The sequence below is a fragment of the Anopheles gambiae genome, chromosome 2, assembly GCF_943734735.2.
Source record: "Anopheles gambiae chromosome 2, idAnoGambNW_F1_1, whole genome shotgun sequence".
In the NCBI taxonomy this organism is placed as follows: domain Eukaryota; kingdom Metazoa; phylum Arthropoda; class Insecta; order Diptera; family Culicidae; genus Anopheles; species Anopheles gambiae.
In genome coordinates, this window is record NC_064601.1 from 25,967,348 (window position 1) to 25,994,804 (window position 27,457).

General features: G+C 49.5%; 5 protein-coding genes across 5 annotated transcripts in view; 4 read left to right on the forward strand and 1 right to left on the reverse strand.

Moving 5' to 3' along the window:
• Positions 1-410: 410 nt before the first annotated feature.
• On the forward strand, positions 411-2,760 carry LOC1273244 (odorant receptor 4). Its single transcript, XM_061641990.1, has 7 exons — positions 411-778; positions 1,031-1,193; positions 1,253-1,454; positions 1,563-1,820; positions 1,890-1,989; positions 2,059-2,319; positions 2,387-2,760. The coding sequence occupies exons 1-7, from the start codon at positions 623-625 to the stop codon at positions 2,441-2,443; spliced, it is 1,197 nt and encodes a 398-aa protein (XP_061497974.1). The 5' UTR covers positions 411-622; the 3' UTR covers positions 2,444-2,760.
• Positions 2,761-2,766: 6 nt separating this feature from the next.
• On the forward strand, positions 2,767-4,656 carry LOC1273243 (uncharacterized). The gene is made up of 2 exons (XM_312202.5): positions 2,767-3,119; positions 3,211-4,656. Exons 1-2 carry the CDS (start codon positions 2,979-2,981, stop codon positions 3,604-3,606), a joined length of 537 nt encoding a protein of 178 aa, XP_312202.4. The 5' UTR covers positions 2,767-2,978; the 3' UTR covers positions 3,607-4,656.
• A 2,006-nt stretch (positions 4,657-6,662) lies between these two features.
• LOC3290674 (uncharacterized) lies at positions 6,663-8,305 on the forward strand. Its single transcript, XM_563419.4, has 2 exons — positions 6,663-7,435; positions 7,500-8,305. The coding sequence occupies exons 1-2, from the start codon at positions 6,950-6,952 to the stop codon at positions 8,187-8,189; spliced, it is 1,176 nt and encodes a 391-aa protein (XP_563419.3). The 5' UTR covers positions 6,663-6,949; the 3' UTR covers positions 8,190-8,305.
• Positions 8,306-8,991: 686 nt separating this feature from the next.
• LOC4576844 (uncharacterized) overlaps positions 8,992-27,457 on the reverse strand; it is a 32,357-nt gene continuing 13,891 nt past the window's right edge. The window contains exons 2-6 of the mRNA XM_001237443.4: positions 24,036-24,335; positions 23,697-23,923; positions 12,066-12,446; positions 11,834-11,976; positions 8,992-10,942 (exon numbers count right to left, since the gene is read on the reverse strand). Of these exons, the coding sequence (XP_001237444.3) occupies positions 9,258-10,942; positions 11,834-11,976; positions 12,066-12,446; positions 23,697-23,923; positions 24,036-24,230 (2,631 nt within the window). The 5' untranslated portion in view covers positions 24,231-24,335 and the 3' untranslated portion in view covers positions 8,992-9,257. The remainder of the gene's footprint in view (positions 10,943-11,833; positions 11,977-12,065; positions 12,447-23,696; positions 23,924-24,035; positions 24,336-27,457) is intronic.
• LOC133391131 (mucin-2-like) lies at positions 14,037-21,526 on the forward strand. Its single transcript, XM_061641991.1, has 10 exons — positions 14,037-17,886; positions 17,952-18,089; positions 18,155-18,202; positions 18,279-18,329; positions 18,402-18,458; positions 18,539-18,595; positions 18,911-18,946; positions 19,019-19,039; positions 19,103-19,180; positions 19,248-21,526. The coding sequence occupies exons 1-10, from the start codon at positions 17,839-17,841 to the stop codon at positions 19,794-19,796; spliced, it is 1,083 nt and encodes a 360-aa protein (XP_061497975.1). The 5' UTR covers positions 14,037-17,838; the 3' UTR covers positions 19,797-21,526.

Consider the following 27,457-nt stretch of genomic DNA (forward strand, 5'->3'; position numbering starts at 1 on the left):
GAATGTAAACGACACTGAGGGAAGCTAGAACATTGAGTACAACTCACTCAGGTTGTTGGGAATTAATTGTATCGGAGTTTCGATTCCTCAACATAACAAAATCTCCAAAATCTTTATTTAAAACCCACATTTCTACATCTTTATTTAAAACACTAGTAGGAATATAAACTTACCGATTAGTACACTAATCGTATTAAACATGTCATCGGTCAATCTCACAGCTAAACTTCCGCAACAAGTACTGTATGATTTCGAATGGCTCGCTGAAGCGCATTACATTTTACCAGATTTAATGCAACAACAGGTGCTACACTCCCCCATACAACCGATGCAGATCTACACACGCGAAGCACGACACACGGCATGGGAGTTTGAAACACTCCTCGGCGACAGCGATTAGGGCAGGTGTTTCCGCTTCCGACGGTGATTAGTTTTCAATTTAAAAACAAACCTTATAAAATATTAACCATAGTCTTGTAAGACAAACGGGTAACGGTGTGCAAGGTACCAAGGTACCCTAGGTATTGCAGCAGCAATATCTTATAAAACCGGGGTAAGATGCCGGCCGGAAAGCCAGTACAGGGTAGTGACTTGCAGCGACCGTCGACAAGAAACGCTTCAAATGGCCCGTTTGGTACTGCACGAGGTGCGCTACGTGTTGATGGCGATGCTTTACATATCTCGGGGTATGGCAACAAAGATTCAAAATTCCCCAATTGATCTGTACGTCTACTGGTTTCTGACGTTCATCCCAATCGCTTCGCTGTGTGTACCGCAGGTAAGTGTGTGACCCACCTTTTCGCGATTATCCGTGCTGCTTGCGCCGCAGAGTATGCAATTCGCACTGCATGGTGAGAGTGAATGAGACGACCTGTTGCGATGCAGTGGTTAGCAACTGTTTTTCGTATGGCAATCGTGTGTTTTCTTTTGTCTTCAGAGTTATATTGTCTCCTTTGTTCATTAGATCATTTTTCGTGTGAAAATGCTGAAACAAACAAAACAAATAATCCATTTTTACCTTTCGCTACAGTTCACTTACTTAGTTGTAGATACCAAAAGCCTTATAGATTTCATCTCAGTACTGGTACCCATTACGGAAATCCTGCTAACGAATGGGAAAATGATTATATGTAACGTAAAGCGGGGGAAAATTATCAATCTCATCAACCAGGTCCAGGTGGCATGGGACGAATGTAAGTGAGAGAGTCAACTGTTACGAATAATGTTGTGAATAATTTAACCGTTCTGCTAGGTGCAAAATCGGAACACCTGGAAATTCAGACATTGATTACGACCACTGCCAAAAAGTCGAAAATTTTCGTCATCATCTACACGACCTCTTTCCTGCTTATCTGCGTCGAGTATAGTTCAATGCCGTTGTTCAAGTTGATCTACCACAGCGCAGTTTACGGTAAGCAATCCAACTACACTATCGCTCTACCGTACTTGTCCAGGTGAGAAACAAATTGAGAAACAAAACTCTCAGCATAATTGGACCATTCCATCGGATTTAGAGTAAATAGACACTAAAACTGTCGTAACACTTTTATAATCATTCGCAGGTTCGCTTATAGTACAGAGTCCACGACCAGCTTTGCGTGGACGTATTTCTTCATACTGATCGGAGTCTACTTGCTGGCGCTAACGCTCAGTGGCTTTGATAGCTTGTTTTCGACGCTTGTCATGCACATTAAAATGATGTTCAAGGTGTTGAAGTTTGAAATCGAGCAGCTGGGACTGGATCTGAGTGCCGGAAAGAGTCATGTCGAACTGCAGGCCAAGCTGAAACAAATCATTTTGAAGCACAAAACCAATTTATCGTACGTTTGTAGTAATACTCAGGGCGTGCCTTGTTGTGCATTAATTGTTTTACACGGCTTTATTTTCAGCTTGATCGAACAATTGGAGGATGGTTTCAGTTTCTTTTTGATGGCGCAGTTTCTAACCAGCTCGATTTTGGTTTGCGTCGTGCTATATGAGCTAACTATGGTAGCTGTTTGAACATTGATTTGCCTTCCCCGCTTGCGAAAGATTGATCCAAAACTGTTTGTTTTACAGGTGTTCGGATGGAATGAGGATACGTTCAAAACGGTTACCTACCTGCCAGGCGCCATCCTGCAGCTCTTTCTGTTTTGCTGGTACGCGCAACAAATTACCGAGGAGGCGCGATTGGTGTCGGACCATATTTACAACATTCCTTGGTATCTGGCCGATCCGAAGCTGCAGAAAGACATTCTCACATTCATGGTTAAAGCCCAGAAGCCTACCGGTGTGACGGCGTCCAAATTTTACATGGTTACGCTGCAAACCTTTCAGCGAGTAAGAACTGTTGGGCCTTAAACAAATGTGCAAAATCTTATTTTACCTTTTTATATTATATTTTTAGATAAGCAGTACATCTTACTCCTACTTTACCTTACTGCAAACCATCAATCAGCAATAATTTGTGATACCGTATTGGAGCACACAGATTGCATACCCTGTAGGCGCGTCTAGAACAACAATCACCTGAATGTATGCAATAAGCTTTACATATAACGTATTTAAAGCATTTGAATCTCGCACGCAGTGCAAACAAAACACACAATAAAAATAGGTTCCTTAAGCGTATCGCCCCTCATTACACTATTTTACTGTACGGAAAATATTGCACTGGCCATTTTAAAAGCCATCCACCACGTCAAATGTACGGCCATGCGCAGTGCGTGCATTGCACGAAGAACAATACACGCCAGTGACATACGCCAATCGATAAGACATTGACAGACGAAAAAAAAAAACATCCCAAAGACGAAATACATTCTTCCCCTGTAGTAGCATTCCCGTTGTGTAGCAGTAGCAAACCGTACCGTTGCTTAGCCGAACACAAATCATCCTCCTCGGCGGGTGGGTAGTAAGCACCAGCATTATTTTTAGGGTAGCAAGCACCGCAACAGTACAATCCAAACGAACCGAATCGAACACACAGTCGAAACGCAATGGCAGAAGGCACGTACGAGTATGAGTGTATGCGAGCGGAACTGCTCGGGCTGGCCCATCCCAGTCGGGAGGAGTTCGAGGAGAAGCAAAAGCTGCGCCAGGAGACGGAAGTGGAGGAGCAGCTCACCGAGCAGTTGAAGGTATGGGGGGGGGGGGGGGCGGTGAACCTGTGTTCTCTACCGTATGGTAAAACACTATTGTAACAAACCCATTTCCTAACGCTTTCCGCAGGATGTGGACTTGCAGGGCGAGTCGCTGCAGGGCACGTCGGGCAAGATGGACGAGCTGACGAACATACTGACCGCGACGCAGCAAAAGATCAACAAGTTTAAGGTGGCGTGCGGCAGTTTGACCAGCCTGCTGAAGCTGCGCCCGTCGACGCCCAGCAGCGAACCGGCCGCCGGTGCAGCGGAAGGAAAGTCCATCAACGACGCGCTGGACACGCTGGATACGATGAAGGACCTGAACGCAGCCTCGGACGCTACGGTGGCCAAGGCGGCAGCACAGGACATCGGCACCAAGGTGACGTCCCAGCTGGACAAGCTGGACTCGTTGCTGCACAAAGCCGACAATGCGACGTACTCCATGAAGCATCAAACGGATCAGATGAAGAAGATTGCCAAGTAAGACGGGATCGATGACGATGCCGATGACGATGCTGATGATGAACGAAACTAACGACAAAACACCAACACTCTGCTCGAATACCTGTTCGGCTGGCAACGAATGACAAGCAGCAAAGGGGAAAGGCACTGCCATCCCTGTCGATGCTAACGATGTACGCTTATGAGGCAGAACGAAGTGTGTGCTATTATTATCCCAGCCAACATGCCAATATACTAGCTCCAGTGGCAATCGTAGCTTTGGAGAACCCTTTTCCGCCGACGTTGCAAAAGAAAAGGGACGATATCTTGATTATACAATCGTTAGTCGCTTCGATACTTTCGGATCTTGTTACAAGTAGTGTGTATCCTTTCTACCCAGGTCTACGCCCCAGGTTTGCTTTTCTGCTTCCCACTGTTCGATGTTAGCTGTGCGTACGAGGTTTACAATGTTACACGTTTAATGTTTAAGGGCTTTCCACTTCTGTTGACGCTCCCTCTTCTTTCAGCGCTTGCATGTTAAAGCGATCGGTCTTCCAGCAACAGAACACGACAACAACAACAACAAAAAAACGAAAAGAATATCCAAATTGTTAGTCAAAAAAGTACCCTTCTTTCACTTCTCGAGCGCTGTTTTAGGCTGCTATTTGCACTAAACTGAATTGGCCATTGTTTGCCGTGTGCGTCTTTGAGGGCGAAACCGATTGTGATATCTATAGTTTGTATGGGTTTTTTTTGTGTGTGCAACTGTCTGTGTGCACATAGTTCGATGTCGCTTTAGTTGATCGTACGCTAAGGGCAGGCCGACAGCTACGTCTGTGCATAGTTTCAGACGGACGTGCGTGTTATTAGCCTATGTTTTTGCTCAGCCGATGCGGAAAACAGACATCAATTTACAGATCGATCCAGGAAGCGTCGTCGCAAGGTTTACACGGTGGCGTGACTCCGGCGGGAGATCTCAATAAGCGTAAGAAACGTTAACCACCAGCAATAATAATGTATTGAAGCTAAACAATAATTTAAATGTGTATTACAAACGATAAATAAAGGAAAGTACAATTATTCACTTACTCAACACACATACACCAGTTGGGGATTGTGTGGTGCTGATGTGGGGTTTAGGGAGATGTTTGGGAGGAACAAGAACTGACATGTTACATGTTACACCAAATAATTGTCTAATGACTCCAATCCTAATATTGGATTCAACTACCAAAGACTCTTCCTCATTGCATTATATCCTTTGACCGTAATTAACCCAACCAATGACACATCACTCCAGCACGTTAGGTACTCTAGCAATTCTTCTTTATTCGTCACCGCTTCTCCACATCTGCCGTCACTTTAACACACTTTACATTACACCAAAACATTCTTCCTTACTTCATAAGCTTAACACAAACACTTAAGCACCAAAATCCGCCAACACAAATTCGTCATCACCGTCCGCTTATTGTGCAACCTCCCTTTCCGTCGGTTTCGGTTCCGAAGAATCCGTTCACACGCACGATAAGATAGTGAGGCAAACCTGCGATGTCAGTTGCCCTCACCACGCACTCACCAGACCTCGCTGCCAATGTTCCAGTGAGCTTGTGACCTCCGTGAATCACTCCTGTTTTTGTTTCAACATAACACTTCCTTTCCTTTCATATGTGTGCACCACTGCCACCGCCCCCATTGCCACCGTACCACACATTCTGTTGATCCTTGCCGGCTCGCAGGTTCTGCAGATGGCGCAGCTCCTTCACCTTCGCGTTGCGCAGATACCACAGGTATATGCACACGATGACGGCCACCGCAAACAGGACGATAAAGATGATCCCGGTCACCATCCAGGCCGTTTCGGCATCGGTTCCAGCGAGTGGGGTGGCCTCTCCGGCTCGTTCCTGTGCCTGGATGACATGGCCACTGGCTACTGCAGGTAGTAGCAGTGTTACGATTGCACAGACGCACATCACTAGATTGGGTAGTCGAATCGTGCTAGGATTCATTTTTTGTCAACTTCACTATACACAACACTACTCTGATAGGACGTACGCGTCGTCGTAAGCGCGTTTTGTGTCTTGCCGACTGGGCAGGTAGAAGCGAAATTGCCACCGACACACCGCACGTACGATGGATGCAGGGTAAGCAAGGATCATCGAGTTAAGCCGCGCTTACACACATAGAGGAAGCTGATAAAGCGATAAAGTACCCTTTGCCGAATCGAGAGCGCAAAGTGAACGGTTCCGGCTTGTGGTGTGGCCCGTGCTATCGACGTCCAACCTTCTCACCAGCACACTATCAACGGTAACACTGAACATAGCGATAGCAAAGGTACGGTGGCGATAGCCGTCGCGTTTTGCTATCGCTCCCAAAACGAAGCGACGCATCGCATCATATCAGTCGCGGGCGGGTCACGGGCTGAGATTTCATTCCGGGCCGGCTGATAAGGCCACGCGGCGGTGATTGAAAGCGGTACGAACCGACCGTCCTCGAGATGTGATTAGTTTAAAACGCACGAATGATTGATCGGAAATTGAGTTGATAGCATAAGAGGCGGGAGACATATCGGGCAGGAGATAAATTGACAAAGTGCTTCAGCTCGGCTCGAGTGGTTGTGGTAGTTGACAAGTATTTTGCTGTTGGAGTTACAGAACATCCTACAAGATTCTAAATATGTACCTAACCTCAAAACGACATCTGGTGCTAGATATTGGGAAAGATAAGATCACCTTGAGCTTGGTTGTAGTTACAACCGATCGACTCCCTATCCTAACAGCGGGCTAATCAAGCAGTTTCTCCAGCAAAACCATGGCCTACGCTCTTGAGCTTCGCTTAACAAAGGGCTGCAAGTGCATTTGTTATCATCTGCCGCCATTAAATCCCGCGGCATTCCAAGATTGCTTTAACAGTACAGGATCAGATCAAGCATCATACCAACGCAATCGTGTAATAATAGTCCACTATTAATGGCAGGTGATTCGCATGTACTCGAACGAATTGCATCCCTGTATTGTTCGCGGCTAGGTCAAAAAGAGGGTAAGCTGGGGTATGGAATACAACTTTCAACCCGAAGTGCAAGGTGCCATCTCGGGCTGAAGTCCTCGCAGGCAATAAAACGGGTTAAAACTATCAATCAAACCACTAAACATCGAGTGGTGACAGTGAGCCGGACGCCGTCCGATAACCGACTTATAAAGACGTCACCAGAAGAACATGCATTGTTGGAGCGGTGCACCTTCTCGTTACATACTGATTGACACACTGTAGTAGAACACAACAGCCCAGCAGTGTGGCTGGTTTCAGGGTGAAGACCAAGGTGGCGCCAGATAATTTCCGCTCAAGCCAGAGACCGAGCCGGTGGTGTTGGTTGTGAAACTGTAGAAATGCTGCCGCTCAGCCAAGTGTTTGCGCGTTCCGTGTGGTGTGTCGTTGGGATGGCGTTCGTTACGCTCGGTGCGCTAGACGTGCGCGAGGGCTCCTCCTGCACGCAGCTGGACTTTGATGAGGCAACAGTGTCCTCACTGCGCAAGTGTGAATACATGCAGGAGTTTGTTGCGAAGCGGTACGACGAGTCGGACCATTTCGAACCGTACCGGTCGGACGCGGTGTACTATCTGTCCCATCGCTGGCAGGGACTAACGTGCGGGGAAACTGTGAATACGTACGCGTTCAATGCCGAAACGGAGCTGCGCATGGCTTACAATCTTGTGTTTGACAGTGGCGCCATGCTCGAGGTGCGCGTGTATGACGAGGAGCATACGGATCCAGACAACAAGCCGACGCTGGTGGAGTACTGGAGCACTAAGGTTTCGACCGATGGATGGGGATACTTTCGCGAGAAGCTTAACAAAACGGTGAAACAAGCACGGGTAAGGTTGTGAGCGTGAAGGAACGGCCTTAGGAGTCGATGGTTAATTTATTTTGTTAATTTAGATTCAAATTGAAGCCAACATCAACGCTGGAAGCGACTTGGCCATTGAGTATCTGACCATATTTAACTACGAGGTAGAAACGGAAGAGTGTAGTACGATTGATGAGTTCTCAACGACAACTGGCGTGCCGCCGTCAAGTACAAGCACGGTGACAATGCCAGCGACAACAACCACTCAACAACCTGACACAACTCCACCGGTCCAGACAACGACGTCCGCTGCGTTATCAACTGATGACGTCGAAGCAGCAACCACAACTACAACGGAAGTCAGCGAAGAGCTGACGACAAGCTCGTTAGAACAAACAACTACAACGACTGTTGCTACTACTACTACCACCACAGTTGAACCAACAACAACCACCACCAATAATCCGCGTGATGACAGCTCCTTGCAACCGACCACCAGCACCACTGAACAACACAACACCAACTCACCAACAACTTCCAGCGCACAGACGACGGGCAGCACAACAGCGACGACGTTCTTTGCTACTACACAAAACCCTCCTGCTAGCTACGAAACAATCAGCCCGAAACAGTGGCTCTGGATTACGTTGACAGCACTGTTTGCGGTACTGTTCGTGCTGGCTGCCAGTGCTGCCCTCTATCTGTGCTTCATGAACCAACACCTGGAGCGGATCAGCAACCGCCTGCTAGATGAAATGGGTCGCCATCCTTACAAGAAGTGATTCACAACAAAGCATTGGAGGTGCTGCGTTGCGCGTATCTCTTATCGGATCTGATAGACTGTGTCTAGGTTAAGGAAGGTGTGGATGAGTTTGAATAAAAAGTTTAAATAATAAAACTATTAAAAATTCAAATGAGATGTTGTGGAAGTAACAAATGTACTATTTTTTATTTGGGGAGTTTTTCTTCATTATTGAACAGAGAGACAACGTATGCCGTAAGCCATCATACTTTAGTAGAAGTTATGGTAACCATGCTCTAAGGGAAACCACTTGTCGGGGGGGTATGTAGAGTTAGTAAACAGTAAGGTTGGTGTAGAAGTCGAAGAACGTTTCTGGGCGTCACGAAAGTTTGGAGCATCAAGAACTGAAACACATCAAGAACACAACATTGGTGTTATACAAACTTTTTAGTGATTTCTTGATTTCTTTTTTTCGGATCATAGTATAACATCAGCATTTTTGACACTTTTCTCTAACACTCAGGTCGCATATTGGCCCTAAAATGTCGGTTTGTTTGAGACTATTCCGTTTGACCCACATAATCGGCCCTGTAGAGTATTTGACTAAGTAATATCCCCAGGATTTAAAGTAATGCGATAGATCTGAAAAGGTAGGTAGTAAGGAGTCGCATATGAACTTATGTGACATCCAGAGACGTCGAACACCGGACTAAGAGACATTAAAATGGGATGTTCTAAAGATGGGAAAAAGTATTGGAAGACGAAGAAAAAAGTGTCAAAGTTTGTCGAAAAGAGCTTGTTAACATTAATATTCCTAATTTAAACAAAATCAACTCAACAACTCGGCTATAATGTGGCTTTATTATCGCTAAAGAATCGTACATGTAGTAATAGAACCTTTGCAATGTACACTGTCCGCCGCCGGCACTGCTCGCCCCGCCTCCCAGCCGGTGGGTTTAAGATATGCGCTTCAAAAACCGTTAACACTATAAGGCACATGGAAAACCAAAAAGAAAAAAAAACAATTATAACCGTCTACATAACCGTCTAGGGTCTAGGGAGTATTTCCTTGACATCTACTGTCCGTACTGGCGGGCCGCGCTGGCGCTCAGTACGGATTAACGGCGGCCAGCCCAACGCGCCCGCTGCTGCGCGAAACTGGCGGCGGCCGCGGTTCCGCATAGCTGTGCCGGTAACCCTTCACCAGGCTGGTCAAGCTTTTCGCCGGCATCATGCGCCGTCCCGCACCGTGGCCCTCCCGGTCCAGTCCCGGGTATCGCTCCTCCGGTGCCAGCTCCCGATAGCCACCGGGGCGGTCACCGATCGCGGCCGGGCCGTTGGTACCGCTCGTTAAGCTACCGTTAGAGCGGGGATGCCCCCTCCGGGGTGGCAGCTCCTCGTCCGAGCTCCAGCCATTGCTGTCGTGCGAGCTGACGTCACGGGCCGGCTCGAGCGAGCCACGGCGCGCGACGGGCGCCACGTGCTCAACGGCCCGCTTGCTGTGCAGCAGCCGCTCCCGCTCCAGCCGCTCCTGCTCGAGCCGCTCCTGCTCGTGCCGTTCGCGCTCCATCTGCTGGAACTTTTCCTTGGCCGTCTGGAACCGATCCTTCGGCGAGATGCGGTGCATGGTCGACTCGGGCGAGCTGGTGCGTATTTCGACCGACTTTTTGCGCGGTTCCTGCTGCTTCCACGTGTCCGCTTGCGGTGCTGCCGGGCCCGTTGGTGGGCCGTGTTTGGCCGCATCATCCCGATGGTAGCGCGTTCGCAGGCCGGACGGTTGCTCCGGTGCGTCCCCGTACCCGGTCACCATTTCCTGCCGCCAGCGTTCCTCGTACTTGTCCGCCAGCTTGTAGCCGGTTCGTTTCGGCACTTCCAGGTCGCGGGCGCTTGGGTAGGCTCGCCGTTCCTCGCGGTACGCGCCAGGTTCGTCGTGCGGATCGTTCGCCCGGTACAGTGGCCGCCGTTCCACGCTGTCGGACGGGTCGTCGTACCGCATCCGGTCGGACTTGTGGACGGGCGACGAGCGACGATGGTACGCCTCCCGCTCGACCTTGAAATCCTCCCGCCGCTCGCCGAAATGATCCTGGGCGCCGGTGTACTTGCTACCGCCCGACCGTCCCGACACTGGCAGCCGCTCCGGCGAGTAGTCCCGATAGTCCTCCCGCCCATCGGCGTACCGTCCATCGGCCAGCGGGTAGCTCGGACCGCGCCGGTCACCATACTCCTTGCCGCGGTACTTCTGCCGATCGGTCAAGCTGTCCCGGTAGCGTTCCGGCTCGTACTCCTCCTCGAAGTAGCGGCGCGTCTGCTCCGGTGGCGCCGGTTTGCCGTACTCGAACTCATCCTCCTCCCGCTCGTGAGCCGGCGGATATCGGCCACCTCTACGCCCACCGTCCCGCTCGTCCCCGTACTTGCCGTCCTCGATGGTGATCTTCTTCTTGCGCTCCTCCAGCCCGTACCCGGGCGCGTCCGGTTTGTACGCGTTGCGGTAGCGCGGCGTGTGGTTGGTGATGATCGGTTTCACCTCCTCCTCGCGCGAGTTGACCGACCCTTGCAGGCTGCGATCTTCCTCGCGGCTCGAGGAACGGCCGTGCCGCGCCCGGCTCGGCTCGTCGCGCACGTTCGGGTACAGGTAGGTCGTGGTGGGCGGTGCCGCCTCCCGGTACTTGCTCATGCGTGTCACGGGCTGATCGTCCAGGTAGCGGTCCACCGGCCGGCCGCCGGCATGATGGGGATGATGATGCAGCGAGCTGCCATTCAGCGCCGGTTCCTGATCGTTTACCCACTCGTCCTCTGTTTGTGGGCAAGAGAGAGAGAGAGAGAGAGAGAGAGAGAGAGAGAGAGAAGGAAAGAAAAACACACATGACGCATTAGCAATGCAATTGCAGCTTAAGCACGTGAGGTTTGAAGGTTCATCGCGTTCCGCTCCCGGATTCAGCTCGTTTTGATTGTTTTTATTGCCTCCTTCCCCCCCCCCCCTCCTCCCCCCGCTTCCACTCATCTCATTTGCTTCGTTTTTATTGTGTTTTGTGGGGCGGCAAAATTGCATCATTAGAAAGTGTTGCGCATGGCTGCAACGCTGCAGCCGGAATTGACTAAACGATTTGACACAAATGGCTCGCGTGTTCATGATGCAAAAAAAAAACCGGTAGTAACAGACGATGCGCATTGCCCTTCGCCCTTCGCTCAGCGGTGACCGCCGTTCCCCTACTGGAAAGGCAAACAAATTGATCTTACCATCATCAGCCTTCCACGGGCCCGAAAAACTACAAACAAAAAAAAAACAAAACCCCTGCAGACGTACTGCAGTGAAAGTTCAAGCGACAGTAATCGCATCACGAGCTGCGCCCGGTTTGACTTGTTTTGTCTTTCTGCGTATGTTTGTGCGCCCCAACCTGTACGAGGGATGGTGCTGCAGCTGTGGAAGATGCACAACCGAGGCGCGAAGGGGCAGAGGGTTTTGCATGCTAAACCATAGCAGAGCGCAGGGAAACCAGCCACAACAATCTCTAATTAATTAACCCCGTGAGAAAGCTGGCTTAACACGTTTGCATGGGGTGTAATTCGCGCAATTATTCACCCCGCGCGGCAGCTGCCGGCATAAATCAACCGAGAGAGTGTATGTGCGTGGTGCAAGGTGCGAATGAACCCATCAAGGAACCTCCCTTGTGTCCGCTTACTTACCACTGGAGCTTTGCGGCTCGTGCCGTTCCGGGCTGGGGGCCAGATCGGACCCGATCCCGGACGATCCGCGGGACGATACGCCGTGCTTCTGGTTGACGCCCGCCGACGGTGTGATCGATCCGGTCAAACATCCGTTGCGGAAACTATACCAGAGAAAGCGAGAGAGCAAGAGAGAGAGGACAGTTAAACGATACTGTTCTTGGGAGGAATGGTACAACGCATTGATTCTTACCGTCGTGCCGCAGCATCGCTGACACCGTGCACCGGTTCCTTCTTGTGCTCCGGGTCCTTCGCGGGCAGCAGCAGCGGCACACCGCCGCTCAGCTTCTCCCGCAGCTCGGCCGCCAGCGAATCGTACAGCTTGGACTGGCTGATCAGCGGCGACACTGGCCCGCCGGACGTCGGCGAGTGCTGCTGCTCCTCGGAGCACTCCGACTCGCGGGTGCTGGCCGTGCCCGTGTCGCTGCCGTGCGACGAGTCCGGGAAGCGGCGCGGCGACTCGAACCGGCGCGGCATCCGCTTGCGCCCCTGCGCACCATCGCCGATCGGGACCGGGCCGGCGGCGGCACCGTTACCGCACGGGCCCCCGGTTAGCTGGGCCGCCAAACCGAGCCTGAAAGTGAAATGAATCGTGGTTGTTGTTTTTTTTTAATTATTCCTTTTATTTCGGTTGTGACATTCCCGGTGAGCGTGAAAGGTTCCGCAAAGGGCGACTCGTCGCGTTTTGCTCATTTCGCTTCGTATTTGTGGGCCGGTTGTTGTGGGAAGCCCGCGGGCGATACTTAAGACGGCAATGCTTTCTTAGCGCACCCTTAACGAGATCTTCAGCTCTTTTTTTTTGTCGGCGATGATACGGATAGAGGGGCGGGCAGGATGGGGTCTCCCGAAAAATGTGAAAGTAAACAGTCGGCTCGATCAAGTGTCAAAACCGCACGCATCGAGGCGCGTCTTCCCGTCGCCGCGCGCGCAAAATCATCCCCAAACAACAGCAAGAGGACCCGCGGGGGGAAGGGAACGCTGTCAGGAGGCCGGGCTCGGTACCTGTGTGTGTGTGAGAAATTTCACCCTTTTTCGGCCGGATATTTGGAGGATGATTAATATTGCTCGCACCGCTCTCGGGACCGCTCTTTAGTTGGAGTGATCGGTTGAGAAGCTGCTGGGCTCGTTTTTTTTTTGTTACAAAAACATTCCAATGGGAATGGGGCCTTGTCATGGCAATAAATTGATGAAGCTCATACTCGACACAGTCGCTCGCATCTTTGACATATAGCAAGCGCGGCCCGTGGAATCGAAAGCTGGCCCGCTGCTGACTCACGGTTCAATTTAGTGCAAAACGGTTGCCACACACACACACACTTGAGCCCGCTTGAGCATGGTGCAAGCTGTTCGATACGCCAGCCGTTGACATCTAGGCCAGCAGACAACGCGGCGGCACTTTTTTTCGATTTCCTAACCCATCCCAAACACGGGCGTTTTGATTGAGAAACGCGACACGACAGAAGGAACGGGCACAGGTGGCGACGAACCCCCGTGCCGTTGGTCGCCGATTGATCTTTGTGCAGCATAAATCGCAGATGGATTGGTCGGTATGGTATGGGCCCGGTTTTGTCTTGTGGGGGCGAGAAGAGGGCCCGGCTGGGGAAGGCAGCAGCAGTACCTGTTGACCTAAATTAGCGGACAGCGCAGCCACCGCCATGTGGACAAACAAGCAGCGGTCGCAAGCCGCAACAGTAACCTCCTCGCTGTCATAGCTTTCAACGAGCTCGAGACTCTGTGTGTGTGTGTGTGTGTGTGTGTGTGTGTGTGTGTGTGTGTGTGTGAGTGATTGTGGGACAGATTCACTTTCCTCTCGAAGGCCCGCAGCCGTGGTTGCCTTTTGCGACGCCCTTTTTGCACTGCGCCAGGCGACGCTGGGAAGGAAAAAGTTTCAAGCACAGCAAGTGAATAGCTCGCGCAAAGCACTGCTCGGGCTGGGGCCGGAAATGGAACCAAACCCACCTAAAAGGGGAGACCGGACGGGGAGAGTGGAAAGCGCGAGCACACCACAAGAAGAAAGAACGGGTGAGAGCGCTGAAGAAGAAAATGGAAAGTGATAGTTGATCGGTGTGCTCGCACGCGCCCGGTTCGGTTCAGCACAGGCGCGCAGGGGTTTTTGCTTTTGAATTGCCTAGCTGCTCCGACCAAAACGGGGCTGCCCCCCCCCCCCCCCCCCCCCATGTGCTGGAATGTGCGATCGCATCTTGGCTTTCCGTTTTAGCCGTGTTTTTTGTTTTTGCTCAATGGTTACACCCGCCGGGCATGGCGCAATTGATAAAATCTCTCGTCAATGAAAAGTGCGACCGTCCATGCTTGTGTAAGTGAGCGTGTGAGTGGATTAAATGTTCGTGATCGTCGTGGTAAGACAGCACAAAACGCAACACTCACTCACTGTCTCCTGTGGTAGGGGTGCGTGGTGTACAAGGACACTGCTGCTGAAGAAAACAACGCGAAATAACCGCTACACGCTATGCCTCCGGTTTCGTTCTGAAATATTTCATTGCGCAATTCTTGATGGAGCACGCGGTCACGGTTCCGATGCCGCCGCGCGCCGGGGACTTGAAATCCGAACCATAATCGCTACGCACATTCCAACCACACACGTACAGCCGCTGTCGATGCAATGATGATGATGCTAATTCGAAAAACAAAAGCAAACAAAAAAACGGTGACCCACCACGACTGACGGACTTGACGGTGTTTCGATCGGATCTGGCGGGCTGTAAAGTTTGAGGTTTGGTTTGTGCAGTGCTAACAGAGCAAACGAGCCCTTCTCGCCGAGCGGCTTACAAAATGCGCAAAGCGAAAGATTTCAACGCGCGCGGGCAGACGACGAACGCACCCGCAAATCAAAATTCCAGCTTTTGCAACCATTTGGTGTCCGGTGCGGTGGTTTTGAAGGCACAATACACGTCGTACTTGATAGCTAGCATATTGAATAAAGTTTCCACACACGTGTCCAGGGAGCAGGGTCACATATCCGTTTGCTTCGTACGCGCCATGCGCAAAAATGAAACTTTTTGCGACTCCATATACCAAACAAACAACGACACGACCGCCATCCGGCAAACGGTCTTCAACTTTCCATCGAGCAACACACACAAAAAAAAACAGAAAAAAGCAAAGTCACTTCGGTAGCGAATTCGTAAGCATCGCAGTTTATAGTTTGATTTACATTCCGCCGTTTTTCGCGCACCAAACGCCAATCGGTTTCAGGGAAGGTCCGAAGCTGGCCCGCCGAAGAAAGTGAAACCGTTGAACTTTGTACCCCCCGTTCGGCGGCCGCTGTTTTAGTCGCGGGCGGTGTTTTGTGGTGATTGATCTGAAACGCTCATTCCACACACGCACAAACACACATACACAGCCTTTTTTTGGCAGATTGGTAGGATGTGAGCTGAGGCGAGATGCAATGAAAAGGCAGATAAATTTCCGAAATTTAACCAACGTTTAATTACGCGAGTCGGCGGCGGCCACTCTCGCCCTGGCACGTGAAGGAAGAGAAAGTGCATCGGGAGGGGGGAGGGGCAGTAAGATAGCAAATAGAAATAATTTCCCGCGTGAAATCGATACGATAATATTTTAGCAAGCCGCCGCCAACGGTGAGAGCCAACGGAAAAAAGGTGGAAGAGGATTTTAGTTAAATTTGTAGAAATTTTGTTTCCATGCTAATGGATGGATTTGTTCGCATTTACCCTATCGTACGCATGCGTGTAATTGAATGAAAGTTTTTGCTCCCAATTCTGCTTGGCACAAAGTTATCTTTACCGCATTTTGTTTTATTTTTTTGTTGTTGTTGTGTTGTGTGTTGTCTGTGTGTTCCCCTTTTTGTGTAATACATTCCCGCAGCTCTCCCGCAAACTATTGAAATAAATCTTCATTACCAGCTTTCTGCCGTTTTCACTCCTTTTTTTGTGTTTGCTTTTTTGTCCAATACCGGCCCGAAAGAAGGTTATGTATGAACTCCGCCACCCCTGCCAAGTGAACCCATCCCAACTGTCAACCCGATCGCGCCACTTAACCCCGATCAAATTCGATCGTGCAGCAGTAAAAACGGTCCAGTAAGCAAACACTTTTACAGCGGAAAGGCAATGTCCGTTCACTTTTTGTACACACATATGAACGCACGATGAAACAATAAACCCCCTCGCCGTGGTGGAGTTAAATCGCGGCTCACGATTTCCGATTCCCGAATGGTTTTGTTGTTTTTTGGGGGGGAGGGCGTCTTTCCACCACGACGTTAGCATAGGAGAGGGTTCAATGCGATCGTGCACGATTGATCACGTGTTTGTCGATCACAGTCGAGTGCCACACGAGCGTGTGGTTGTTATACAAGCACCGGGTGGGTAATAATTATTTGTGTACAGTGGGTACACGCCCTCCCGCCTAATGTGACGAGTTGAGCGAGAGAATCTTGCATTTCGTGCAAATGTTTGAAATTTTCGTGCCTCGAGACAGCACATGCGGCGAGGTTTTATCAAGAACAAAGCCAAGCGGGACCACGGGCACGGATTGGAACATGTTCTGTTCTGGTTTTCCCGTGTTGCCGTTTTCTAAGCTCCATCATCTTTCCCGGCCAAAACCAATCTGTCGGCATCGCACAAAACGATCGCACTGTAGCTGACCTCAATCCAACGTGGAAAGCGTTGGATAAGGCCACATCTTCGGGGGCGTGCAATCGCCGTTAATGCAGCCCTCGCCCCCGGTGCAGTGGTCCCGCAAAACCACCAACGCAAAAAGGGGGAGAGAAGGTTGAGAGGTTAGCAGTTCACCCAAAACAAGAGCATGAACGGTTTCTCAATCCATCAACTCGCCGCACTCGCGCGACCATAATTACAAAGCGCTAATGGTGTGAGGAGCGGCAAGCGCCACAAGCGCTCGGTTGCAGCTGGGAAACAGCTTGTGCAGCTGCTGCCACTGGTGGCGGGAAAATGCAAAAAACATGAACACGAAATAAAACGCTACGAAATGCTGCTGGGTGCTGCATTCAATTCATCAAGGAAGGTTTTTCCTGCCCCCGTCCCTAGGTAAGGGCCATACTAATAAGGCGGGGTGAGATGTGAAATAGTTTTCGTTTCTTTATCATCATCCGCCCCATTCCGGGTGCCGGGTGGATGACAGATATCATCAGCGAAGGGGGAGCAAAAGATAGAGCGGGTCGTGGTAATTTGTAATGCGATCATTTCGAGATAAATTCGAGATGAAAACGACGCACTCCAAGTGTAGCGCAGCAGCAGCAGCTATTGTGATGGTTGTGTCTTCACTGCGTACGCTCATCGTCAAGGTTTTGACCAAAAAAGATCTGTCCGTATCGCCCCGTGCTTGTAAGTGTAGTTACCCTGCTCGGGGGTTTTTTGGAGCTGGCTTGGCCAATGGATTTGTTCGTAACAATACTGCTCCACTACTCCACTAGCGCCATGGGAAATGGTGCAATCCCGCTTTAATTCGATCAAGATATGCTAATCTTTTGCCACACGGCGCAATAAGTAAGGCGTCCTCCTGGAAGCGCACCCATTAGCCAGCGGTGGCCCAAAGAGCCGCTTGTGCCAGATATTAGGGTTTCGGTGGTTGAGCTTTTATTTTGTCATTTTGAGGGTAATAAGCCCTTTTGGCTAATAGATTCTGGCCAACCATTGGATTGGTTGTGGAGGATGAGCTTCAATGGCAATGATGTTTTGTCGCACTGCATGCGAATGCCGAACCGCTTGCGCTTGGAAACTGTTATTTCCCACCAGCTCAATGTCAAATGTACCAGTTCGGATTAATACCAAAATGACACGCTAACAGCCAAAACACTCGTTAATAGCTCGTTAGCGGTGGCGCAAAACAAGCTACAAGGTATTCGGTTCACATTAAGCTGGTTCGATTACAGTATTGTAAGTAATTTAATGTAAGCTTTCTACCCGCACCGTTTCCAGTGCCGTTTGAGCAATGCAGTAGCGCAGAACAACAACTACTACTACTGGGAAGCGATGGAGCCCAAATGGTTACTGTTGGCAGTGTTTTGCCTATTCTGCCAGGTGAGTGATTAGTGCGCAGGGATCGGCAGCTCAGCCGTAGACTGAATCTCGTTCCACGTGGTCAGAATTTGTCGTTAGGGTCGCTTACTACGGAAGATGATGTCGCATCTAACGCGAACGATACGAAGCAATGGAGAATATTGCAGGCACCCAGAGTAACAACGCCTAGCAGTGGGAGGATGACCACTACCACCAGAAGGATGGTAAGCTTTCGTGGAATGGTTCATCTCTTTATTGCCTTCATATGAGTGTTTTCGCCATTTCTTAGCCTACTACGACGGTCGCTAGAGGCAAAACAACAGCGCGCTCCGCACAGGTAGCTTAAGAGTTGAAGAAATGTACGTTTTACTGGCAGACACATTGAAATTCCTTTATCCTTGTCCTTTATGTAGCCTTCCAGCGCTGCCGGTAGAACATCGACCACTACGAAACGATCCGGTCAGGTAACACAACAAAATATGCCCTGGTTTGATTAAACGTTAAATGTTGTGTGTTTGTTCCTATCCGCCGACCAGCTTCTTGCAGGTCCTAAAGCACCAACTACCACATCACGAACTACTAAAACGGCTCTGGTATGTGTTGTTTTAATAATGTAACTAAACATTAGTCACAGTGCTTTTTCATAAAAATCCCCCAAAACCAACTTCTGCAGAGAGTTTCCAGCGGACCGAACGGCAAAGTTTCCACTACTACAGCCAAATCCATGCAGGTACATGTTGCATCTTAAAATGACCAATTTTAAGCTAAATGTATGATACCTTTTACCTCTCTCTCTCTGGCTATGCTAAATCCATAATTCCATACAGCCTCCAACAGTAAGTTGAAACTGTTTGAATGATGGATTCTGGTGTGTACAAGAATTGTTTTCGGTTCCCATTTTTACAGCTTCCTCCTATAGAGTCCCAGGGAGAAATTCTTGTAAGCTATGTTTGTCAACTTTGGCTCTAGATAGATGAAGAACAGAAAACGATTCTAATACATTATTTTTGCAACAAAGTATTTACAAACTTTGTACAATTTGCAGGGCAGGACAACTACGAAACCACGTGGAATACCGCAGGTAGGTAGTCAGTTTGATCTGTGTTTTCTACTAAACGCGACTTCAACTGAAAGCTTTTCCTTTTGATTGCAGAAAATCCAGCAAGGTCCTACGGTAAGTAAAGTACCATTATTTTTCCAACATCATCCTAATTGGATTTATCTCCGAGTCCCTTAGACGCGGCGTCCCGGTCCAACAACCACAACGCAACGACCGCAGGTGCGAACGACCACTCCTCCAGTTTTGCTACGCATGGTAAGCTTCCACCCTTCATTGTGCACCATTTGTACATTGCTTTACTTTTTATTGAGTTTTCCCTCAGCCTCCCCGACCGACGACGACATCAGTTTCGCCTTTGTCGCTCTTTGGGTATCAAATGTACTCGTTACCGTTCAGCTTTTTCAACGCCCAACCCCCAACGACCGTAGCCAACAGCAACACAACCGACACGTCCAACATGACAACCACTGAGAATCCTGCCGTAAGCTCCAGCACAACCGAAGCGACCAGCACGATGAGCACCACGTCGTCCAGCAGCACGGTAGCACCGGGAGCGAACGCAACCACCACCACCGCCGCCGCCGCGGTGGAGTACGAAGAGGAGCCCCAAGAACAGCCAAACCCGCCCGAATATGACTACCCGGAGGAGCAGCACAATGCAACTACACCGGTGGTAACGACGGTGACACCCGTCACGGAGTCACACAACAGTGTGTCCTCGACTGCCGGTCCACAAATGGTTCGGAAGCGCCGTAAAAAGGTCACCACGACCACACCCGGCCCTAGCCCGGGAATGATACGGATTCGGGTGCGCAGAAAGCGCACCACCGTCGCGCCAGCAGTCGACGCGATTACGGAGAGCTCGAGCTGAGCCGATGCGTCCGGGAAATGTGGAAAAGGGGAAGCACACATGTATGTAACCGAAACTGCACAACGATAATAAATTTAACCATGCAAACGGAGTCAGCGGTCTCAGTGGTCGAGTGTGATCAGTCTTGCAATGCATTGGCGAGGAGGAAATGTGTTTGAAACTAGCAATAATCATTACGTACGGATGTCTACTCTTTTTGGAACGCAACTTTTGCTCCTAGATGGCGCTGTCCTCAGGCGCTGCTTACTGTGCTACTCAAACTGTTCACTTGTAGCGATTGATGTGATTTGACAGTTAAATAACATGACATAAACGCTTTGACATGGTGCCGTTGGTTGGGAGCGAAACTCTTTCCGGGCGTTTCAATCTAGCATGAAAATTGTGGCTTTGCTTATGTCATTCGAGTAGTGTGTTAGCGTTGCTACTGGTTTTGTCGCTACCACTATTTGTCCCCGTAACCCGTTTCCAATCGTGCCCAAAAACCACCCGATTACGTTACCCGGTCGCCTGTGCCTCAAAAGGATTTCCCCGTGAAGGAGACAAGAATGGGGCCATTGATTAGCGTTCATTAGCAAACGAAACCCCGGCCACGGCCCGTGCCCAAGCGCCAAGAACTGCACCTCGTCCTCGATACCTCAATACCTTGAGCCTCGGCTGCGATCGAATCGAGAGGGACGAGATCGATAAAAGACGTTACGCAACACAGCCGTGCTGTGCGGTCGCACGTATCGAAGCCCAGAAGCCCATCGGGCTATCGACGAGACGAGCATCGGCCTCGGCATCCCGTGTCTTGCACCCCATCGACCCCATCGCGACCGTTCGATGCGCAAACGATTGCGCAACAGTTGTCACCATCCGAATAGCCGCCACCGCCGCCGATCGGTGGCAAATGACAGACATTTTTCTTAACAAAACTGTTAACGCGCACACTATCGTGATGTAATCTGCCCGACCGATGACCGACTTGGGCATCTTCTCCCGGAGCGGGTTTATCGGTTAAGGGCCCGATTATTGCATGTTTTTTTTTTTGCTTCTAAATGGTGCCGTTGTCACCAGCGCGACGAAATCGGTCACATTCCTCGATGGCCCGGGGTAAGTGGGCAAACCCATCTACACCTAGATTTGCGAAACTGCCAACAAGCCCGGCGCAGTGAAAGTCACCATAAGGATCTGGCCTGCTGGCGTTGGGCAACTACTAATGGACTGTTTTTACGAGCCGAAGGCTTACATGGCAGCATCCACACACACACACCCAGACCGTACTGTGGTGAGCGGTAATTAGACAAAACTTGGTCCAAAACGGTAATTGCTCGACGTAAGCGAGCAGCGAGTGCAGATCACCGACTCGAGCGAGTCAAACCACGACGCTTGGTGCTGGTGTACAGCATCACTCAAACGGCTCAAACCACTCAAACAGGTGGCTCAAACGCCTCGCCACGAGAAAGCAAACGCAAAAAACGCTCTTTAAGGCACGGCCGTTTACGCAGGCAAAACGCACCGAGACACAGCTGGCGAAGAGACACGCATAATGCAGGCGCATGTTCGTCGATCGTTTGATCGGTTGCCACCAATTGCATCGCATTTCATAATCCCACGGCTCCCCCATGTGCTCCACCAGGCGTGGGGGGAGGGGGGGGGGGGTTAGGCCGCTCCCAATACATACCGAAGCGGTCGAAAAAGAAAATGGTCCACACACACACACCCGCATTTCGCTGCTCAGGTTTGAGGTGACCAGATCAGACATTCCACTATGCCCATTCTCTACCAGGGACCACTCCCCGACCGGCCGATGGCGAAAGATAGAGAGACAGAGAGACAGAGAGAGAGAAAGCCTTAGAAAAAGAGAGCAATAAATCTTAAAATGGTCATAAACGTCAAAATCGTCAGTTTCACTTTGGGGGGGGCATAAAAGGCAACAAACAAAAAAAGAAGAAACAACAACCCGGTCAAAGATTGGCCTCCCAGTCCTCCATGTCTTACTAACACTTTTCCACTCCACCTTTCTTCTCTTTCGCCTCCTCTCTTTCTTGCTCCCTGTCTCAGAGTTTGCGAATCATTGGCCATTGCTATATCAAAGCCATTTCTCTAATTTTTCGCACCCAATTGCACCCAGCAAGACCCCTCATCCCGCCAAACCCAGTTTGACGTGTGAAACCGTCCACCAACACCGGCCGCGTTTGATTGAAGCGGTACACCGACACCGCGCACACACTATCAACGATTAGCGCCCGACACTAATCCACCACGGTTTCAGCGCATTTTAATTACGCGGTGAGATAATTTTTCACCTGTACTTTATATGTGTGTGTGTGTGTGTGTGTCGCACTTTCCTTTCCTTGGCGCTCCCCCAAAAAGGGGAGAGGCCTTTTACTACAGCGTCTAGTGTCGTTACACTTCCACCATCAGCAGGGCGAGCGAAAAATGCGTCAACGGTGTAATTTTGGGGATTTTTTTTGGAGTTGGGGTTTGGACGCGTAACTGATGTGACGATATTTTACACGGCTTGTGCGTGCCTGGCTTTTTTCTCTTTTCTTTATTTTACTCAATCGCTACTTGCTAGTTGATGTTAGTTACTCCTGCTTTACCTAATTATTTGCGTCTTTTTCGCAAAACCCTCCCCGGGGAGAAGAGGAAAGACCCACCGTTAGTGCGCTCGCACGGTTATGCAATGCTCCGTCTGAACGGATCGGGCATTAGCCTGTGCGTGAAGCGGTTCGGTAATTATAGACATTTTTCGGGACCATTTCTTGCCCTACCCGTACAACTGGAACACTGAAACACTTCAAACACGGCTATCAATCGGTTGCGAAATGTGGTAACGGGCACGATCGTAATCGTAGCAAACTAATGAAGAAAAAAAAAACACTTCTAGCGATCACACCCCCCATGATCGCTAGAACCTTCCCATCGGAACCCCCCAAAAAGGGAGCATATTTTGACGGATTGTTTTAACACATCTTGGCCACTCCCCGGGGCACCGAAGATTTGTTGATTGCGATTATGTATGATCGCAGCAATGATTCTGGTATGATCATTCCCAACCGGGGAGGTGTAGTGAGTTGAGTGAAGCGTTTCGGGGTGAATTTTCATACCGTTAGCTGAAGCACCGAAATTTCTCCCATAAATTGCTCTATTATGCTCGGGTGGTGGTGGTGGGGTAATATTTAAAACACCTTTAGAACAACTGCTACACGCCGGCTTAAACAGAGAAGCGAGAAGAGCGCTCTTAATGCAGTGCTTAATGCTTTAAAGTACACACAGCGGAGATTAAAGGGTGCAATTTACATCGATTGCGAGATGCTGTTGAAGATGAAAAAAAACGTGATAAACTAATTCTAAAACACAGTATTCATGTATCGATTTCCGGGTGTTGTTTTTTTGTTGTCGGAAGATGAGATTGCCCCGTCAGTAGGGCACGACGGTACAGCAACAAACACGCGCCTTCAATCTGACGTCGATCGAATCTGGATCAAGCCTCCAACCACAGACCCGATTCGTCCTCTAACGGGAGTTTGTCGACATTCGTTACGCACGTCAGCCCAATAATACTGTTAGCTGTGTTGCTACGGGCAAGTGTTTTTTCACCTCCGAAGCAACAAATCAACCGCATTAGGACCGCGACGGGAGTAGCGAAGCAACGAAAACAACAAGCCCTCGGTCCCAAAAACTTCCATCTCTGGAAGCAAATACATGGCAACAACTTCGCTCTTCCTGCCTCTCTCTACAGTGTATGGGACGATCGACGGCAAACTAGCATAACCAGCCCGCTGCTCGACTCGACTGACTTCCTTCTCCATTACGTTCATTATTTATTTCGTACGTAAAACACAGTCGCCAAACCGGCCCACCCTGTGCCATACTAACGGCGCGACAAACGACGACGACTACTGTGTAACTTACCGTGCTTCCAGTTCGGTGAATCGTTTCTGGTTTTCCGGTCTGTTGATCAGCACCTGCAGCTGGTCGTGCAGGGCCTGGGCGGTCAGCTCCGAGTCGCAGCGGTAGGCGTGCACGTGCAGCGGACACTTGGTGGCCGGATTGTACAGCAGCAGCGTGCAGGCGACAATGTCTTCCGTCTGCACCGAGCAGGTGATCGCCCCGTGCGGAATAAAGTGTTTGGCCGAGCCCTGTCAATGGGAATGGTAAAGTGAGCAACGCAGCCGTTTTGTAGGTTGGTTGCAGCGCGTGGGTGACGCGCAAACACCATGCTAAGCACCATGCTGTGGTGCACCGCCCTACCTGTACAATTTTCAATCCTTTGTGCGAAACCTGCAGCGTAACCTTCAGCGGTTCCTGTTCCTTCGACTTTTCCACCATGCGCGGTATCATCGGCAGCAGGGTGCGGGTACCGCGCAGCGCCTTCGCCTCCTGGGCGCCGAGAAACCAGACGTAGTAGGATGCTTTCTGCACATCCTTGCGCAGGCGGAGCGCCATCCTGTGTGGCAGTGTGCGATGCTTCGTTTGTTACGGGTTGCGACGGGGAAATAGGGCGGTGTTGATTGTTTGTTTGTTGTTTTTTACATCATCTGGTCATCCAACCTGTGGCGGAAAGAAGAAAAAAACGAAAAAATCGTACAATTAACGTGGTATTTATGATGCTTTGTTTAGGTTAAATTAAGCCTTAGAGTAACGATCTGAACAATGAACACTACAACCATTTTATCCTCAATTTTTACAAGACAGTAATGACAAAAAATGATGTTTAAGTATGATTTTTATAACAATTGCTCAATCCAGGTGTACAGGGATGAGAGGTGTGTGGGGCGGCCTAGTGGTACAGTCGTCAATTCGTACGACTTAACAAAATGACTGCCGTGGGTTCAAGTCTATGCACCGAATGGACCGTCTCCCCGTAGCACGGTACTATCCGGCTGCGTGATGCTGAGTAAGGCAGCGGTAATCGCTAATGCGGGCGTGCGTACGTTTACTGAAAATGTATGGAATTTGACACCCGCAGCGGGTGACAGTTTGAAACCGCATGCGTCAGAATCAAACAATTTTGATTTTTACGCACGCACGCACGCCCGCACGCCCGCAGTAGTGATTACCGCTGCCTAAGTCTCGAATGCCTGTATAGTAGGCGTGGGCATTTCGGTTCATATTCATAAACGTGAACGTGTACTAGTTCTTTCATTTACAGCAGGAGTCTCCTATCTACGGCTCTCGAGAGCCTATAATGTAGTTGGGGGAGTTCGGTATCGGATCTACCCGATTACGTGTTCGAAATCAATTCCGGAGTCGATTCCGATGCTGGAATCGATACCGATTCCGTAGTCGACTTTGGAGTTAACTCCGGAGCCGATTCCGGAATCAGATTCGGGTCTACAATTGAAACCGACCTGGGCATCGCAATTTCCTCCGATAACGGAATCAGAATTTACTCCAGAATTGGAAATAGCTCCGGAATGAGAATCAGTATTTGAATTGAAATAAGAAGACTCAGAAGCAAAATCCGACCGGTAATCTCCATCAGAATTGATCGTTTACTAGTAAGTTTGGAGCATCATTGCCTATTCTTATGGAGATGCCGAAACCGACTACGATTTCGAAGCCAATTCAGATTTCGGAGCTGATTCCGTTTCCGGAACCAATTCCATAGCCAACTCCGATTCTGGGAACTGATTCCGAACCCACCATCCGAAATCGATTCTAGAAAACTTCATTTTTCCCATCACTACTATAATGCGGCCCGCTATGATTTTGAAAAGGATAATGTAAATAGCAAATTATTTTGACAATTTTCATCAAAAATTTAAATTTTTAACTAATTCAAGGCGTAAATAATATAAAGATGTTGAATTTTTAAATATTCACTTTTTCATTTGCTTGTCAAAACAAGATTAAAATATTCCCATTAGCAAAAGGTAACATTAAAATGGTCCTCAACAAAGTTGTTTACGAAGCGATGTGGCCCGCGAACAGAAAAGTTTGGAGAGCCCTGATTTAGATGAACTGTCCTTGAATCGCAATCCTTTCGGTCATTCCAGTTGAACGAACATTATTTGGCAGATTGTTCATCATTGCTTTTTGTGAACGTCCTGTGGTCATACGGTTTACGTTCATATTTGTATTGGAGGAAATGAACGAACTCAGTACATTATAATTTATAAAGAGCTGAATGTCAACGTTATGAACATTAGATGAACGTAGGTTCTTCTGAACAGTTCTGGTTCTTAGGACACATCACTACTGTATATGGGCGGCATGTCCGCGTAGGACGGTACGCCAAGTAAAAGAAGGTGTGTGGAAGAAACCAATGATTCTATTAACACTGCAAATACTAAACGAATGTTTTATTCAAAAATTTATTATTCAGAAACAAAATCGAAAAAGAAACACCTTTTGGAGGATTGTTGTGATTTCGGAACAATGAGCCAGTGGTGTACAAAAAAAAGATCACCCTCATTATAGTGTTAAATTGAATCACGCGAGTTTAGTACTCGCTTCATCTCAATTAGGAATAATTTGTTTTGACAAACATTTCAGACTCGCTCTATTATTCCGCCTACAGACCTTGTTAGCAACAAACAGTGCACACATAATGAGCCCACTAAGTCTATTATCCAGCCCTAATCAAACCGAAATCAGCTCAGCTTAATTGTTTAGATCGAAACGATAGATCCTCCTTTTGGGTCACCGCGAATCAGATGCCACGAATCATACAGTCAGAACATATGCAACGAGATACTTGAGCCCTTCTTACCACGATGATACATTTCTTCCACCTTAAAACGAAGCCTCCTCAATGGGCCTCCCAATCTGTACGATCTTAAAAGATCGTAGTGTGCGCGCTCCACTAAATGCAGCTAGGTGCAACCCCTGGTGCACTCTCCACAGCTCACACGGCACACCGAAAAACAATTAGGAAACCAGGTCCAGGTCACGCACCAAATCACCTCCCGTCACGGTTCCGGCAATTGTTGTGCGAGTTTTTTTTCTTCTTTCTTTCTTTGCGGCCAACTTAACCCCCCTCTAAGGGAGCGGCACCTTCCTCGGTGTGCCGTTTAATTTGTCATCGGCAAAAAAATAAACACTGTGTTCTTCTTTGGGAAGGGGATTTTCTTCCTCTCACACGTCAAGGCCCACGTTGGTTGGTTTGAGCGGCTGGTTAAAAGCTCGGTGATGCAATACAGAAACAACACAGAACCATGTTTCTGTGACCTTTATTACCCGGGCGTACCGGTTGGAATTGTTCTCCACCGAACCGTGCCCATCGTGAGCGTTCTTGAGCGGTTTTGCCTTCCGGCAGCCTCCGGCGGGCGAGGCGAGTTATTGAAGGCTGCTTGCCACTAGACGCAACTGTTGCTCTAAAATGTGCAAAAGAATTCGTTCCCAAGCGTGCACGCGTGTGTGTGTGTGTGTGTGTCTCTAGTTCTTGTAAATGTTCCGTATTCTATTGTATGTTGTTGGCTCGCGCTTTTATTGCCACCAGTGCCACCGGCACTACTCACACAAAATGTGAACTAAAAGCGAGCAAAAAGGGAGGCAACAAAAAAAGGTTCCACAGCTTCAACGTGAACGAGCCCCTCGATTGCCTTGGGGTTTGATCTTGATTTTAGGCCTCCCGCGCTCTAATGATCACTCCCTTCCACCCCCCCCCCTCCCTCGTCCCCGTCCCTGTGCCCGCTAGAGAGTGGCCTGTCATTCCAGTGGCGGGCGCC